Raw genomic sequence first — 18540 nt, 5'->3', positions numbered from 1 at the left:
GCTTTAGTCTCTCCTCATATGTCATCCCTTTAAATTCTGGAACCATTCTTGTAGCCATTTTTGTAGTCTCTCAATTTCCTTATGTGTTTCTTTTATGGGGGTCCACACAACTCCTGCATATTCCAATCTAGGTCTTATTTTAGTACTTATCAATTTCTTCATCATTTCTTTGTCCATGTAGTGAAATGCTAATCCAATATTTCTTAGCAAATTATATGTCTCTCTGAAAATTCTATCAATATGGCTTACCGGTTGATTGTTTTCTTCCATTGTCACTCCCAAGTCCTTTTCCTTTTTTACTTTTTCTAATTCTACTCCATCTCCCATCTTATAGATTCCCACTGGTCGTCTTTCACTTTTTCCCATTTCCATGACATGGCTTTTGTCCACATTGATTTCCATCTCCCATTTTTTACTCCATTTCCAGATCTTGTTAAAGTCTTCCTGTAGTATTTCACAATCCTCTTTTTGTTTAATGACACTGCACAGTTTCGCATCGTTCACAAACAGATTTATGTAGCTGTTCACTCCCTCTGGCATGTCGTTTATATATACGAGAAAAAGTATTGGCGCCAATACTGACCCCTGTGGCACTCTGCTGTCTACTGATCTCCACTTGGACTTCATATCTTTAACTATCGTCCTTGTTTCTTTCCCCCTCAAGTAATTTTTCATCCATCTCAATGTGCTTCCTTTTAAACCACCCTTCTCCTCTAACTTCCATAGTAATCTTTCATGTGGCACTTTATCAAACGCCTTTTTTAAATCTAAATAAATACAGTCAATCCATCCCTCTCTCTCTTGTACTTTATCAACTATTCTAGAGTAGAAACTCAATAAATTTGTTACACATGACTGACCTTTTCTAAAACCAAATTGGCTATTTGATAATAATTTGTTGTTTTCAAGAAACTCAATCCATTGCTTCTTTATTACTTTTTCACACATCTTGCATATTACACTAGTTAGTGATACCGGTCTGTAATTTAAAGGTTCTTCCTTCCTTCCGCTCTTATATATGGGAACCACCTCAGCTCTTTTCCACTCCAATGGCACTGTTCCATTTTCTATTGAGCATTTTATAATGATGTATATAGGATTTGCTAGTTCTTCCCTACATTCTTTCAGTATTCTGCCTGAGACTTCATCTGGTCCCATTACCTTTTCATCATCTAGTTCCATCATCAACTTTTTTATTTCAAGCTTGGTTACTTTACTCTCTGTGGTCTTTCTTTCAAATTTGGATTCCTTAGTAAAGACCTCATGAAATTTACTATTTAACAGTTCTGCCATACTTTTTTGGGTCTTCCACCATTCCGTTCTCTCCTTTTAACCTTTCTATTGTTTCTTTTTGTCTTATTTTTCCATTTATGAATCTGTAAAACAATTTTTGTTGTTCCTTACATTTTTTGACAATGTCCTTTTCATAGTTCCTTTCTTCTTCCTTTTTCACCTTAGCATATTTATTTCTTGCTGTTTTGTGTGTGTGTGTGTGTATTTACCTATTTGTATTTACCTATTTGTGTATTACAGGGCCCGAGCTAAGCTCTCTGTGTCCTGTCTCCTTGTCCATTCCTGTCATATCTCTCTTTCATCTGATTGACACACACCGCGTCAACGACATGACTGCTCAGTTTATTCCACTTATCAATGCTACGATGCGGGAAACTGTATTTTCTCACGTCATTTAGACAAATGTCCTTTATTAGCTTTTTTCCATGTCCTCGGAGATGATTACTTGTGGTCACCTTTATCAACTCTCTATCCAGTATGTCAATCTTGTTCACCAATTTATACATAGTTATCATGTCTCCTCTTGTTCTTCTCTCTTCTAATGTGGTCAGCCCCAGCTTCCTCAGTCTTTCCTCATAGTCTAACTCCCTGAGTCCTGGTACCATCCTTGTTGCCAGCCTTTGTACCCTTTCTACCTTCTTCACATTTTTCTTCATATGCAGTGACCAGACACATGCTGCATATTCTAACTGGGGTCTTATTAAGGTACATAATATCTTCTTCATCATTCCTTCATCTAGGTAGTGGAATGCAAGGCCAATCTTTTAAAGCATGTTGTATGTTTTCCCAAAAATCTTGTTAATGTGTTTCTCCGGTGACAAAGTGTTTTGCAGTTACTCCTAAGTCTTTCTCCTCATTGGTCTCATTAATTTTCTCATCACCCAGCCTGTAATCCCAGTTTGGTCTGTATCTACTTCTTCCCATTTTCATAACATGGGTCTTGTCTATATTAAATTCCATATGCCACTCTTTACTCCACTCATATATTTTATCAAGATCTTTCTGTAACTTGTTACAATCTTCCACATTCTTTACTCTCCTCATAATTTTTAGTATCATCTGCAAACATGTTCATGTAACTGTCAATTCCTACTGGCATATCATTAACATAAATCAAAAACATGATGGGACCCAGCACTGACCCTTGTGGAACTCCACTGGTTACCTTCTTCCACTCGGACTTCCTTTCTCTCACCACTGTTCTCATTTCTCTTCCCATTAAGTAATTTTCCATCCATTTTGCTAGTTTATCATTTACTCCTCCAGTCATCTTTAGTTTCCACATCAGTCTATTGTGTGGTACTTTATCAAAGGCCTTTCTCAAGTCCAGGTAGATAGCATCCACCCATCCTCTCTATGTTGTAGTATGTCAGTCACTCTTGAATAAAACATAATAAATTGGATACACACGATCTTCCTTTTCTGAAACCAAACTGCCTTTCACTCAGAATGTTTTCACTTTCTAGATACTCACTCCACTTAGCTTTAATTACTTCTTCACATACCTTGCACAATATACTAGTCAACGATACTGGTCTATAATTTAGCGGTTCCATTCTACTACCATTCTTATATATAGGCACAATGTCAGCTCTTTTTCACTCTTTCGGGACTAATCCTGTTCATATGGAGGTTTCCACAATATCAAATATGGAGTTCAACAATTGATCCTTACATTCATTTAGCAACCTCCCAGATATGCCATCAGGCCCCATTGATTTATTAATATCCAGATTGCTAATAATTTTTCTTACATCTTCCTTAGTAACCATGATGTCCTGCATTTGCTTTATTTCCGTAGGCCTTCCTCCCATAAAATGCTCCTCCTTTGTAAACACTTTGCAAAAGTTGTCGTTCAAAATTTCAGCTATCTCTCCAGCATCCTCATATACTTCTTCCCCTTTTTTTACATTTTCTATTGCCTCCCTTTTATTTAGTTTTCCATTTATGAATTTGTAAAACATTTTGGGTCACTATCACAGTTTTCCACCACCCTCTGTTCATATTCCTTCTGTGCTGTTCTCCTTACTTCAACATATCTATTCCTTGCTGTTTTGTAGCCTTCCCTTGATAATACATCACTGTTTTTCTTAAGTTTCTTCCATGCCTTTTCTTTGTTCTTTTTTGCTTCTTCACAATTTCTATTAAACCACTGTTTATTATTTAAAGTCCTTTTCTGTAATATGGCACAAACTTTTTCACAGCAAAGTTATACAAATCCATAAATTTATCGTACTTCAATTGCATATCTCTTTCCTGGTGTACCACGGACCAGTCAATTTCATTAAAGAACTCCCTTATATGGTTATAATTTGCCCTAGTATAATTTAATTTTTCCTCCCTGCGTTCCACAATCTTATTCGTGCTTAATTCTGTATCCAGCTCAAAGCTTAGGACATCATCCCCAAGGGACTTTCATGTTCAATTTCCTCTTTTAGAGAGATTCCCCTGGTAAATACCAAATCCAACCTTGCTGCAACATCTTGTCCCCTGCACCTTGTTGGTGATCTCACCCACTGTGTCATCAAGTTATTTGTTGCTACCTTTAACAATTCTTCTGCCCACTCACCACCATTCACCACTTTGTAGTCTTCCCACACTATTTCTTTGCAATTAAAGTCTCCAAATATCATCACTCTATCCTTTCTGATGAGTTCTTGCTTCATTCTGTCTAGAGTATTTCTCATCACCATTTGGTACTGTTCATATTCCCAAGCGCTGGTTCTGGGTGGTATGTATACTGTTATAATATTAATGTCCCTCTTGCCATCTGTTATAAGCATACTTATCACTTCCTCATTTCTCTTACTATAGTGTAATTCACTGTTTGATCTGCTGCAGTCTCTGACGAGACAGCCAGACGTTACCCTACGGAACGAGCTCAGAGCTCATTATTTCCGATCTTGGGATAGGTCTGAGACCAGGCACACACCACACACCGGGACAACAAGGTCACAACTCCTCGATTTACATCCCGTACCTACTCACTGCTAGATGAACACTACACGTGAAGGAGACACACCCAAATATCTCCACCCGGCGGGAATCGAACTCCTCTGGCTTGTGAAACCAGCGCTCTAACCACTGAGTTACCGGGCCGTGTGTGTGTGTGTGTGTGTTCACTTCACTGTTTGATCTGCTGCAGTCTCTGACTAGACAGCCAGGCTTACCCTCACGAGGTCAGAGCTCATTATTTCCGATCTTGGGATAGGTCTTTTATGGTGTGTGTGTGTGTGTTTGTGTGTGTGTGTGTGTGTGTGTGTGTGTGTGTGTGTGTGTGTGTGTGTGTGTGTGTGTACCTAGTTGTATTTACCTAGTTGTAGTTTTACAGGGCCTGGGCTTTATGCTCGTGTGGTTCCGTCTCCATATCTACACTTATCCAATCTTACTTTAAAAGTGTGCACACTCGTTGCAGACACTACTTCTTCATCTAAACTGTTCCACGTCTCAATACATCTCTGGAAACTATATTTTTAATATCTCTCAGACATCTTCCCTTTCTCAGCTTTTTACTATGCGATCTTGTGCTTCGGGTGTCATATTCTTCTCTCAGGATCAGTTTCTCATTATCCACTTGGTCCATTCCGTTGATCAATTTATAGACTTGTATCAGGTCGCCTCTGTCCCTTCTTTGTTCCAAGGTTGGTAGATCCATAGCCTTTAGTCTCTTTTCATATGTCATCCCTTCAAGTTCTGGGACCATTCTTGTAGCCATTTTTTGTAGCCTCTCCAATTTCCTTATGTGTTTCTTTTTATGAGGGGTCCACACTACTCCTGCATATTCCAATCTGGGTCATATTATAGTATTTATCAATTTCTTCATCATTTCTTTGTCCATGTAGTGAAATGCTACTCCAATATTCCTCAGCAAATTATATGTTTCTCTAAAGATTCTATCAATATGGCTTACTGGTTGATTGTTTTCTTCCATCGTCACTCCTAAGTCCTTTTCCTTTTTACTTTTCCAGTTCTACTCCATCTCCCATCTTATAGATTCCCACAGGTCGTCTTTCACTCTTTCCCATTTCCATGACATGGCTTTTGTTCACATTAAATTCCATTTCCCACTTCTTACTCCATTCCCAGATCTTATTTAGGTCTTCTTGCAGTATTTCACAATCCTCCTTTTGCTTTATAACTCTGCACAGTTTCGTATCATCTGCAAACAGATTTATGTAGCTGTTCACTCCTTCTGGCATGTCGTTAATATAAATGAGGAAAAGTATTGGTGCCAATACTGACCCCTGTGGCACTCCGCTTTCTACTGCTCTCCACTTGGACTTCATATCTTTAACTACCGTCCTTATTTCTCTCCCCCTCAAATAATTTTCTATCCATCTCTGTGCTTCCTTTTAAGCCACCCTTGTCCTCTAACTTCCACAGTAATCTCGTGTGTGTGTGTGTGTGTGTGTGTGTGTGTGTGTGTGTGTGTGTGTGTGTGTGTGTGTGTGTGTGTGTGCAATCAAGCACATGTGTTTGACATGTAGTGCCCATTTACATAATGCATTGCATAGACCATTTCAACTGTTAGTGGTAACAGGTGTGGAAAATGGGGGGAAGGGGTAAAAAAAGAAAGAAAAACTTAGGTATCTTGGATTTTCGGATAACTCAGTTTGGCCTTCCAGACATGTGGTCAGACATGTGGGAGTTACTGTGCTTTATCCACTTTTTTGCACTATGTGATTATTTTTCATAAAAGAGTTATAAGAATTTACTTGTTGCTTTTCCTCCAGTAATTGTATCATTCTTGTTTCATTATCATGCTGTGCCATCTAAGACACAACATCCACATCTCTTGTTGTCAACAACCTCATCCTTCACAAATAATTTTTCTCTTTCATTTCAACTCTATTATCTGTTAACAACATCTTCAGCTTCCATCCACAACAATCCAGCTTCATCATTTTTTATTGTCATCATTTTCATAAACACAGCTCCTCATCTTCTCATCTTTCATTATGGTTGACATTGTTCATCGCCACCAGATCTCTTGGATGTGAGATTATTACAGTGGTTTTGTGTGTTGTGATGTTTTTTTTTTCTTTTTTTGTTTCAATTCTGTGGTATTCTTTGAACAAAATTAAAAGGATGTTAGTTTTCTTAGTAAGAGTAAGGTGAAATCATAAACCAGTAAATAAACTTCTTGTTAAATGAAGAGAGAAAAATGGAAGATTCTAGTTTTTTATGTACTTTATTTTATGTTAGTGATGTCATTTTTATTACAAGCTACTATTTTTGTGACTGGTTGAGTGATTTAATATTGACATTTCCTCATGAAGCAAACCATTTCAGTCTGGATTTATAAGACAGCTAAGAACTTTACTAGAATCAAGAAATCGGACAGTGATTCAAGCACTTAATGTATATTGATGTTTTGAAATAGCAACATGTTTAGTATTACTTCAAAATAATTAATATGAATAGGGAACAAGATTTTGTCTCTGCATCCCTTATTCTGCATCTTTCCTTTTCTTACTTTTCCTTGATCCTTGACCCTCTGAATCTGTTTCCTTTATCTTCACTGCACCTTGTTTCCTCCCTCATTTTTCCATCCCTCACCCATTGTCACATTCATTACATGCCTTTCTCATCCCTCTTTCTTCATATACACTGCACTCCTGTCCTCATTTCTCTATTACTCATCTCGCTTTGTATCATCTGCCTGTATCATCTTTTCCTCAAATACATCAATCCCAAGCATCCTCCACTGAATAGTTCCCTGGCATCAGTTTACTCTTATCCCTTCCTTGCTGCCAGTGCCCTGTTATCTGCAGCACTTCTGGGAATTTCAAGCAGATGGGTCTTGCCTTTTTGTTGTATGCTATTTTTTTTAAAGACTTTTCAGCTATACTTTATTATTGTTACTATTGTTAATGCTATTATTTATTTTGTTATTAGTATTCCAATGTAACAGTGGAAATATAAGGGAGGCCCAATGTTTGTTTATATGCATACATTTATACATACATCATACACAGACGAGCATTATTATTTATATACCATTATACTGTTACCATAGAAAACCTATACACACATGCTAAGACCTTTAGTGATTTAGTTGTTTAGTTTGCTCAATATATACCAATGCCTTGTGCCTCTTTGCAGGTCACTTTGATTTGCAGGCAATGTTCACAGTGTTGAGGGATCAGAAGTCAGGGATTTGCATGTCTGATGGGATGTTTGTCAGTACATCCTCACAGGTAGTGCCTCCCTCTCCTCACCTCTCATCTTTTTATTGCTTTATGTTAGTAGTATGTAGTTTTTTTAAGTTTATGTTATTATTTGTGTATTTTTGTATTTGATGTCTGAAGTTGTGTGCATGTTTTATGAATGGTATGAATGTGTACTAAGTTTTGATTGTCTGAAAGACTGGTTGAATGTGCTGTCTGTCCTGACCTTACCATTACTTAATTCTCATTGCACCCAGCACCATACAAGCTCCATTCCATTGTTTTCCTTCCCACATTTCTTTTCTTTCCTTCTTTCCATCATGACATCAAAGACAGGAATAAAATTATTTGCAGTTTATCCATAGTAATAATCCTTTCTTCTATTTTTCTCCCCTTTTTATATCTATTGTCTCATAAGTCCAAAGTGGATGCAAGCAATAAAATCTTCAGGAGAGAATAACTTAATTTTGTACTAAAATAGGATGGGAGAAACCTGAAATGTTATTCCTCCTTTCCTCATTCTTTCATTACCTCCTTCTCTTCCTCCCTCCTGTCTTTCCATTCTTCTCCCTGTCACTTTCTCCTTTTCTTTGTTCCTTCCCTTTCTTGTTCTCCCTCTATCCCTCCCTGGATCAGTGCATGTTATTAGTTCTTGGACATATTGGCAGCATACTTTGCACAATCTCACTCTTTCTTCCTCTCTCCATTAAGCTGCTGTAAATGGGCTGGTACATTTCTGCCCTAAAGAAAAACGTTCCCTTGTTTATTCACATTACTGAAAAATTGATAAGGATAAATCTTGAGATAACATATTGAGGATTGACTCCATACATATTCTTATCTACCAGTCTTCCTGTGGCTGTGATTATGAAAGAAAAGAACTGTAGGTCATGCTAGGAACAGAAAACATGCAAGGGGAGTTGTTTTTTTATCATTATCCTGGACATTTTTGTGTACAGTATATTCATATAGGAAGATTAGAAAAAGTGCCATTATGATTTTGTTGGTTTTGATCAGTGGAGTTTACATTTCAGCCTCAGTGGCATGGAAATCGTTGTCATAAAGTAACCTACAGCTGTATAGTTTGCAGGTAGCCATCTGGTGGCAAAAGCTGCATTGTGTTGGCTGAAGATCTGTCTTTTTCACTGCCACCAAAATCTGTTATTGCTGAGGCTTTAATCTTTTCTTGGATATTTTGGTGATAAAATTCTAAATAGGGCACAACTTAGGTGATACTTTTCAGTCACATATATGACTTGAGTTGTTGGTAAATTTTTCTTTACAATTTGATTGTTCCTACTTTCCTTAATGGGGGAGTTTTGTATCACCGATGTTCAGTATGCCTTCATTTAGCACAAGTGTGAATGAGGCAAAATTTTTTCTGGGCTATCAACAGGTGACTTTTCCTTGACACAAATGTTTGAGGTGTTGAGAGACGAGGAGTCAGGAATATCACGCGGCACAGACCACAAACACCCAACTGCTGGGAGTATGGTGAGTGCTGACGTGCATTTATACCTGTGTCTTGCCCTTGCAACCTGCTGTTCTTTTCCCTTGCCCTGTAAACATCAGAACTGTATAGAGTTATGTCTTTACATACAATACTCTGTATTTTTAATCTTAAAAAAAAAAAAAAAAAAAAAAAAATATATATATATATATATATATATATATATATATATATATATATATATATATATATATATATATATATATATATATATATATATATATATATATATATATATATATATATATATATATATATATATATATATATATATATATATATATATATATTGCTGTTGCCTCTAACTTCTTTCCTTCTCTGTCATATTATCTCTCATCTTTAGACAGACTTAAAGCTAGCATAATCTTAACAGCTTACACATTTAACTTCAACATAGCATCTTTAATTTTTCTCATGTATTTCTTTTTCTTTTGGTATTTTCAGTTCCCTCATTGCTGTGTGTGTGTGTGTGTGTGTGTGTGTGTGTGTGTGTGTGTGTGTGTGTGTGTGTGTGTGTGTGTGTGTGTGTGTGTAAATGTGGATTAAATTATATGAGAGAGAGAGAGAAAAAGAAATATTTTTATATAGTTATAAAAATTGAAATGCTCATGCAATGAATTATTATTTTGAAAAACTTTTGTTTAGAATTAGTCTAAAAATTGGAATATCAGTTGAATATCAATTTGTAAGCTGGAACATTTTAGTTTGTTCATCTCTTTGTCCAAGTAGAGTTATATTCATCATAATTAGTCATAGTTGAATTACCTAACACAAAGTTATGACAGCAAAACAACACACTTTCAAGCTCTACCTTAATGAACAATGTGTTTGTTAACAAGAAAGAGTCAATTGTTTGCTTGCTTCAATATTAAACACTAGATTGTGAGATATAAATTATGCCAACAAACTTGCAAAAAATATATACCTGAATGATCAAATTGTTTAAAGAAAGTTATTTCAACTAGTAATGTTAAGCATTATACCAAATATTTGACATAAGCTGTGAGTGATGCAGCAAGCTAACCTGGTGGTGGTGATGGACAGGTGTCGGTGGTGAGCCAGGGTGAAGGTCGGCCAAGTTGCCACTGGTTCACTGGCACCCCAGACCCCTGCCGCTCAGTCTTCAAGCCCTTCATCTTCACCAACAATGTGAAGATCTCGCCACACATTCAGAGCCCCCACATACCTGAGGACCAGGACCCTGCCAAGGTGTGTTGATTTTGTGTGCCATTATCTGCTATTGTTTTTGTTATTGTAGGCTATAATGGCTAAATCTGTACTTTTACTGACTTTGGTGATCATGTCCCTTTACTATCTTTGATATTCAGTCTTATGAATGAAGTGTTAGGGCCTACATGGCAGATTGATGCTTGCTATGATATATATAGTCTATTAATTTTTATCTGTTCTACTCTTCTCCTTTTTATCTTTCCTGTGATACTCAGCAGTTTGATTTTGTCATTTCCAGCATAAATTTAACACTTAACTGCCCAAATTGTCTTTGGTGTTATAAAAGAAATTATTTCATGTTTTTTTTCTTTATATGGAGACATTAACCCCTTCAACACGTTGATGTGTATTTTGTGTCATTGTGGTGCTTGTTACATATCCGATTATGCGCATATTGTGTTGTGGCTACTTTCTGCTAAGATGGTGTGTTTCCTTTCCTGGATACTGTATGAGATCTCTCAGAATGTAGGTAGTATATGATACAATGGCATACTTGACATTCATCATTATTACAAAGATGTATGACTCTCTTATATTGGGATAAGTACTGATATGCCATGCTGGAAATAATAATTAGGAAAAAATGTTTATGGTACCAATAGATTAGTTTACCTTAATAATTAACATTTTCCTTTAGTTATTATCTTCAGAAAATGGCCTTGAGAAGGCAGACCATAATTTTTTCTATAAAATTTGCGTGGGTTTATTTCTTATTCTATGTAGCTATTATGAAGTCACTTACTATCATAATTTTTTCTGTAGTGAGAGAGAGAGAGAGAGAGAGAGAGAGAGAGAGAGAGAGAGAGAGAGAGAGTCAGGTGTCTTCCCATCCCCACACAGCCCGGATATGGTGCCAGGAGCCATTTTCTGTTGCCCATTGTGAAGAGGTTAATAGTATATATTGAGTTTTTTCAAAACTGACCTTTATTGTAGTAAGAATTTATAGCCGATGAATTTGTCCAATTTGGCATGAAAGAGGAAATCTCAAGGCCATAGTGGTATGCCATTTTGGTAATGTAAATGGATAAAGATAAAATGCAAGTGTCCAAACCATAATTGAAAGTTACAGCAACACCTAATTGATAATTACAGTGAAACCTCATTGAAAATTATGGTAAAGCAAACTAAAAATCATATACAGAGGTCCTCTTTTAGTGCGCACCTCAGTGAATGCATTTCCAGCTTTATGTGCATCCTCACTTGTTTCCATCATTCATTCAATGTGCAAAATTTCTGTTTTTATGCACACTTGATGAAAGAAACTTTCATTTGAGAACAAAATATATTTACTAAAAATTTTTCTGCCAAAAACTTATAAAATACATTAAAATAAATGAAGAAATATTTTAACAACAAAAATAATAATTGAATGTCAAAATATATGAATTAAACATTACATAACAAAGAACCAACGGGACGGTTTGACACCAATGTTTTTTTAGCTTGCCTGTGTAATCGTTTCATGTTTCACAGTTGCTAAGCATTATGATATTTTTGACCTTTGTAGGTTGGTGATATGTAATATTTGTGATCTTTCTAGGTTTGTGAATATGGCTCCTTCCAAAAATACGAAAGAGAATGGTGTTACAGGTATAGTGAAGAATGGCAACAGGGCCTAGAGATGTAGGGTCAAGTGAATCGAACTCCTTTGCCTCCCACCAGGTGGATGAGTATTGTCATGACATAGGACTGGTGTTACCCAGGGTCCCTTAGAGTCTGGTCAGTCAGTTCCAGTCTGACCGTCCTTGTGTGGGTTTCTCCCTCACTCCGTTTTCTTTGTGGCTATGGTATACTAGATTTATTTTCATGATATAAAAGAACAAGATATGTTTACCTACATGCTGTGAAACATGTAAATGAGCTATATACATTATTGAAGGAAGAGACGGCCTTGGTCTTGAATTAGCAGGATAGGCGAGTATACCTGATTGCTTGTAGTCCCACGTTTTCTTTCTCAACTAACTTCCCAGTTTTCTGTTACTACATCACAAGCTGGAGCACAAGTTCTACCCTTGTAAGTGATCCCTAGAAAATGGGGAAGAGTTGGCCCTGGACGGCAAGCTTATCAAGAAACGTGAAATATTTTAATTTCAAGAGAAACTAGGACATCATAGCCAAGGTTGAGGCAGGTGAGAAGCTCCGTGAATTGGGCAGGTTTTACTCTATTAATGAATCTACAGTGCACAACATGGTGAAATGTAAAAATGCCATAAAGAACTCAGTACAGGAATGATTGAAATGGGGGCCTTTATGCTTGGGTTTAAGGGATCAGTCGTGGTGGATCCCATTCCCAATCTTATAACATAAAGTTCTATTATTTAGTTAGTGTGTTTTTGATATATTTGTACATTTTTCTTGGCCCCTTTCCAGTGCATTAAGGGAGGACTCCTGTATATGAATATACACTTAACCCTCATTTATCCAGACTTCGTTTATCCGGATTTTGGTTAATACTGACTGTGTCCAGATTATAATTTGAATTCATGCCTCGCACTTTTCCAAAAATGACCGGTAGATGGTTGTGCCGCTGCAGCAGGTGGTCGTAAACAAGTCTAGCTGACACTAGTGAACACTGTGTAGTGTCCAGTATCAGTGAACAAGATTGTGCATTTTTCAGTACCTTAGAACTCTTAATTATATCTTTTAAGGGTGTTAGGTGTAAGTGAGTTGCCCGAGCTGTTGCATGAAAGCTGGAATTAATAAGAAAATTAGAGAAAGGAGATAGAGTTGTGAGTGTTTGTGAGGAGTATGGTGTGACCAAGCAAACTCTTTTGGACATTAGTAAATCAAAAAGACAAGCTGTTAGAATATTCTGCTAAATACTGTGTGGATGCATCATCAAATAGAAGCTGAAAGGCTATCCCCCAACTCTACGTACATCTGATCTGATCCGTTCATAACAAAACACATCAGTTCCTTCACCGTTACAGCAGGAAGGGTAAAAAGATCCAGCTACACGTTCTCATACAAGCTACAAGTGGTATATTATGTCAAGGAACAAGGCAATAGAGCAGCAGCAAGGGCTTTAAGGCCATCTCGTACAGAATATATGTGTCTGGTAACAGCAAGAAGACCAAATGAAGAGTGCAAGAAAAAGTAACCATAACATTTATTGCCCAGCACTGCATTGGCCTGAAATTGAGGATGACATTGCTTGATTTTTTAGATTGAGTTTTGTTTATTAACAGATTCAGCCAGAAGTGTGGTATTGGCAATGCTACTCAATGTAAACAATCCAACAGCTGGCTGCCGCATCTGTCAACTGTCCACTTAACCCCTTCTGCACTTTCAAAACATTTTCATAGTTTTTTTTTATGTGATTTTGTTATTTCAGGCCTCTTTTGTAATTCACATTACTTCATGTAATACTCCCCCATCGAAAATGCTAAATTTCCCATAGATCCCTTAAGAATGTTAGGAATGAGAAGTAGGCGTATGTTGGAGTTTAAAAAACAATCATAACTTGAAAAACATTTGTCTGCGATGGAAGTGACATATACCATCAATCATTTCACTACATTTCTCACCAGAAAAACATGAGCCACATACCAGATTCCATAATTTGGTGAAACTGTGAATTGACCATGTTTCTGCATGTATAATGTGTTACTAGAATGCTTTCAAGAGTATATGCTTTAAATACCTTAAAAACTTTTTTTTCTGAATTTGACCTGCTGAAATGGGGATACATCTTATATGCCCGTGTGTCCTATATGGATAGGACAAGAAGTTTGGTTAAAAAGGTCATTAATGAATAATAGAAAGAGAGTGGGTGACAGGACAGAACCCTGAGGAAAACCACTCTTAATAGATTTAGGAGAAGAAAAGTGGCCGTCTACCATGACTGTAATAGAATGGTCGGAAAGGAAACTTGAGATAAAGTTGCAGAGAGAAGGATAGAAACCGTAGGAGGGCAGTTTTGAAATCAAAGTTTTGTGCCAGACTCTATCAAAGGCTTTAGATATGTCTTATGCAACAGCAAAAGTTTCACCAAAATCTCTTAAATAGGATGACCAAGACTCAGTAAGGAACTCCAGATCACCAGTAGAGTGACCTTGACGGAAGCCATACTGGCGATCAGATAAAAAATTGTGAAGTGACATGTTAAAGAATCTTCCTATTCTAGATAAATTTTAAAAATTTAGACAAGCAAGAGATTAAAGCTACAGGATGGTAGTTTGAGGGATTAGAATGGTCACCCTTTTTAGGAACAGGCTAAATGTAGGCAAGCTTCCAGCAAGAAGGAAAGGTAGAAGTCGATAGGCATAGTTGAAAGAGTTTGGCCAGGCAAGCTGCAAACATGGAAGCACAATTTTTTAGAACAATAGGAGGGACCCCATCAGGTCCACAAGCGTTCTGAGGGTTTAGACCAGAGAGTGCATGGAAAACATCGTTATGAAGAATTTTGATTGAAGACATGAAATAGTCAGAGGGAGGAGGAGAGGGAGGGACAAGCTCAGAATCATACAATGTGGAGTTGTTAGCAAAGGTTTGAGAGAAGAGTTCAGCTTTAGAAACAGATGAGATGGCAGTGGTGCCATCAGGATGAAATAAAGGAGGGAAAAATGAAGTAAAGTTATTGGAGATGTTTTTGGTCAGATGCCAGAAGTCATGAGGGGAAGTAGAGTTTGAAAGATTTTTGACATTTTCTTTTTATGAAGGAGTGTTTGGCAAATTGAAGAACAGACGTGGCATTATTCCGGGCAGAAATATAAAGTGAATGAGATTCAGGAGATGGAAGGCTCAAGTACCTTTCGTGGGCAACCTCTCTTTCATATATAGTGTGAGAACAAGGTGTATTGAACCAAGGTTTAGAAAGTTTAGGTTGGGAGAAAGAATGAGGAACATACACCTCCATGCCAGACACTATCACCTCTGTTATGTGTTCAGCACACAGAGATGGGTCTCTGACATGGAAACAGTAATCATTCCAGGGAAAATCAGCATAATACCTCCTTAGGTCCCCCCAACTGGCATGGGCAAAATCCCAGAGGTACCTCCTCTTAGGGGTATCCTGGGGAGGGATTGGAAAAATAGGAGAAAATACAGAAATGAGATTGTGATCAGAGGAGCCCAACAGAGAACATAGGGTGACAGCATAAGCAGAAGTAAGGAAGAGAACAAAAATTTTGGGGGTATCTCCAATACGGTCAGAAATATGAGTAGGGTGTTGCACCAGTAGCTCTAGGTCATGAAGGATAGCAAAGTTGAAGGCTAGTTCACCAGGATGGTCAGTGAAGGGGGAGGAAAGCCAAAGCTGGTGGTGAACATTGAAATCTCTAAGGATGGAGATCTCCACAAAAGGGTAGAGGGACGGAATGTGCTCCACTTTGGAAGTTAAATTGTTGAAGAATTTACTATAGTCAGAAGAGTTAGGGGAGAGATAGACAGCACAGATAGATTTAGTTTGAGAGTGACTGTTGAGTCTAAGCCAGATGGTGGGAAACTTGGAAGACTGAAGAGCGTGGGCATGAGAGCAAATTAAGTCGTTGCGCACATAGATGCAACATCCAGCTTGAGAATGAAAATGAGAATAGAGAAAGTAGGAGGGAACAGAAAAGGGGCTACTGTAAGTTGCCTCAGACAGCTGTGTTTCAGTGAGGTAAAGAAAATGAGGTTTAGTAGAGAAGAGGTGGTGTTCCACAGATTGAAAATTAGATCTAAGACTGCGAATGTTGCAGAAGTTAATGTACAAAAAGTTGAGGGAGGTGTCAAGACATTTTGGGTTGCTAATGAGAGGGCAGTCCAACCTGGGGGACAGTTCTTGTCCCCTCACCAGAAGGGGACTCCGAGGCTGGGTTTGGAGTTGCCATTATTTAAATTTTGAATTTTAAGTGAAGGGTGTGTGTTTGGAAAGTGCATGTAGTTTTATGAGAAGTAGGAGAGTTGTCTTTAGAGGGCAGGCTATGACTGCCCCCTTGAGTTGTGAGACACAAAGGGAAATGTTCAGTGAGATCACAACTAGCTTTAATGGAAGGTTCACTGAACTAGTGCTATTAGATCTCTCTGGGAGTAAATTATAATTTTGGTAGATGTTTACTACCTCGTAGCATGCATGAGTAGATAAACACAGGCCTTCTTTGGTGTATTTATTGAATCATATGTGTATTCATTGACACGGCCATGTGAGAACTAAAGATTAGTAAAGAAAAAAAATACCATTTTGGTCCCAAAAAATTGGTTAGTATCTGATAAGTCCATTACTGAGCAAAATTCATTACTGCGAGGTCCATTATTGCGAGGCACCACTATATACAGTCAGCAACAATATATGTGACTGTGGGAAAACAATAAATGCAACTTCCCATGCATTGTAAGTAACTCCTCCAACCACTACAAAATGTCCACGGCATAAAACAAAAAACAAAAAAAATACTGTCAACTCAACTGAGCTATCACTCAAATTTTGATGGACATTTAAATCAATGGTCAGTCTTGATCATGCCTTTGTTGGAGATACAGCAGTGTCACTCCTCTCCTCAACCCATCTGTGCAACCTTGTTCAGTTCACAAACATCACCGAGTACAAATATGTACTGTATTTGATGGTTCATAAGACACATGAGCTCATAAGACACACCCAGTTTTGGCAGACATTAACCCTTAATGTACGGTGATAGTTTCAGGACGATTGTAGCGTCTCATGCGGAGAGGCGGGGATCGTTCTGGGAGTCATGATTTTTCCGTGCTAAATGTTTCAATATCTCCCCCTCAGTATTGGTCCTGGGGCAAGTAGAGGTATCTGGCAACTTTTCTCACTCGCCTCCTTGAGCCTTGAGACATGTGTTCCCACTTAATAGGTCATCTTTTCCCATTTCGAGGCGACATTTTGCAACCCCCGTGACCCGAAGGGAGGAAACGGTACTCCGAGTGATGTTATATCAGTGTTACTTGGTAGTGACATTGAGGACAGTGATGAAAATGAAGACTGATTTTTTTTATTGAGACAAGAAAGCGAAGACTCCAGTAGTGATTCTGATAGTGATTTAGGAGACAGAAATCAACCCTCACAGTGACGTTCATAAACCTCCTCACGTACTCCTCTTGAGCAATGCGCTGGTGTGTGTCACCCATGGTTGCCTCTACAGGACTGTGCTTGTTTGCCAAGTCATGTGAATCCCACTGCTAATAAGAGTTACCAGATTCCAATTATTATAGAAATCGACAATACTTGTAATATGTGGTTTCTTTTTCTTTTCCTGTTTTGCACATTATTTCATATACAGGGGATCTCGCAATTCGACGGGGTTAGGGCAGCTTTTCATTGGTCGAATCAGCGTTTATTTGAATTGTGAAGCAATTTTTCCCATAACATACTAAAGAATAAGGGACTAACCTCCAGCCAAAACATCACTATAACCTCTAAAAACACTAACTTAGACTAAATCAGTACTATTAAAGGCTTCATGTATATCTAACTTTATTTTTTTTATTAAACACATTAAGATGCTGTACAGTACATTTTTGGAAATAAAAGCACTTGCAGCGGTCTTGCAGTACTTGTCTCTGTTCTTCCAAATTGTTGATACTGTTGATCTAGGGACACCCATTTACACTGTAACAACACTGAGCTATACCTGCCTCACACTTTCTTATAAGCCCAAGCTTATCTTTGAAAGGCAGGAAATTGTGCTTCTTAGAGCCGGGCCTGAAGGTGGCTTTGTGTGGCATGGTCGAAGCGGCATGGAGGCAGGAGGTGGAACGGCGGAGTGTGGCCTGCCTGGACAACAGCTGGGGCGAGAGAGACGCAGAGGAAATGACGCACAGCTTGTGGATTGTTTCCTCTGCCAGATTTTCCTAATGAAAAGTAACAGAAGCACTCTTGAAAAGTAGTGGATTTCACCACAGTACATCCCAATACAAAAAATTACTACCTATTACTTTAACTACTAAATTTTGTACTTACCACTATCCACTCATATTTTTTTTCCATGGGGTTAGGGGGAGGGGAGTGGAGTCCGACTCTTTCACGATGTACCATTTTTTCCATAAATTTTCTCTAGCTTCTTTTTTATTTATAAATTATTTCCATTCTTATCTATCTAGATTTTTCTTCTTAATAAAACTTATTTATTCTTATTGCCTTAAAGATTTTTCCTTTCACTTCCTCTGCATCTCTTTTTTTTTTAAAGATTTGCATTATCTTGTAAGTCATTTTCTTGACGTACGGTGAGGTGAGAGAAGCCTGATATCATCAGTTGCCTGCTCACCACAAAAAAATAAAAAGCACCATAACTACACCGTTCTCAATGTCACGGTTATTATTACTACTACTATTGTTATTATTTTTACTTTTATTAATGTTGTTAATATCATTATTATTATTGTTAACATTTA

The 18540-nt window shown here is 37.6% G+C and overlaps 1 protein-coding gene across 1 annotated transcript in view; it reads left to right on the top strand.

The window, feature by feature from the left end:
- The window catches only part of LOC123509846 (secernin-3-like), a 100141-nt gene that overhangs the window by 52375 nt on the left and 29226 nt on the right, over window positions 1-18540 (top strand). Inside the window, 2 exon segments of the mRNA XM_045264423.1 lie at window positions 8860-8957; window positions 10018-10182. Coding sequence (XP_045120358.1) covers window positions 8860-8957; window positions 10018-10182 — 263 coding nt within the window.

Source organism: Portunus trituberculatus, chromosome 27 (assembly GCF_017591435.1).
Source record: "Portunus trituberculatus isolate SZX2019 chromosome 27, ASM1759143v1, whole genome shotgun sequence".
NCBI lineage: Eukaryota > Metazoa > Arthropoda > Malacostraca > Decapoda > Portunidae > Portunus > Portunus trituberculatus.
Note: the sequence above shows the minus strand (reverse complement) of the source record. Positions and strands in the feature narration are given on the sequence as shown.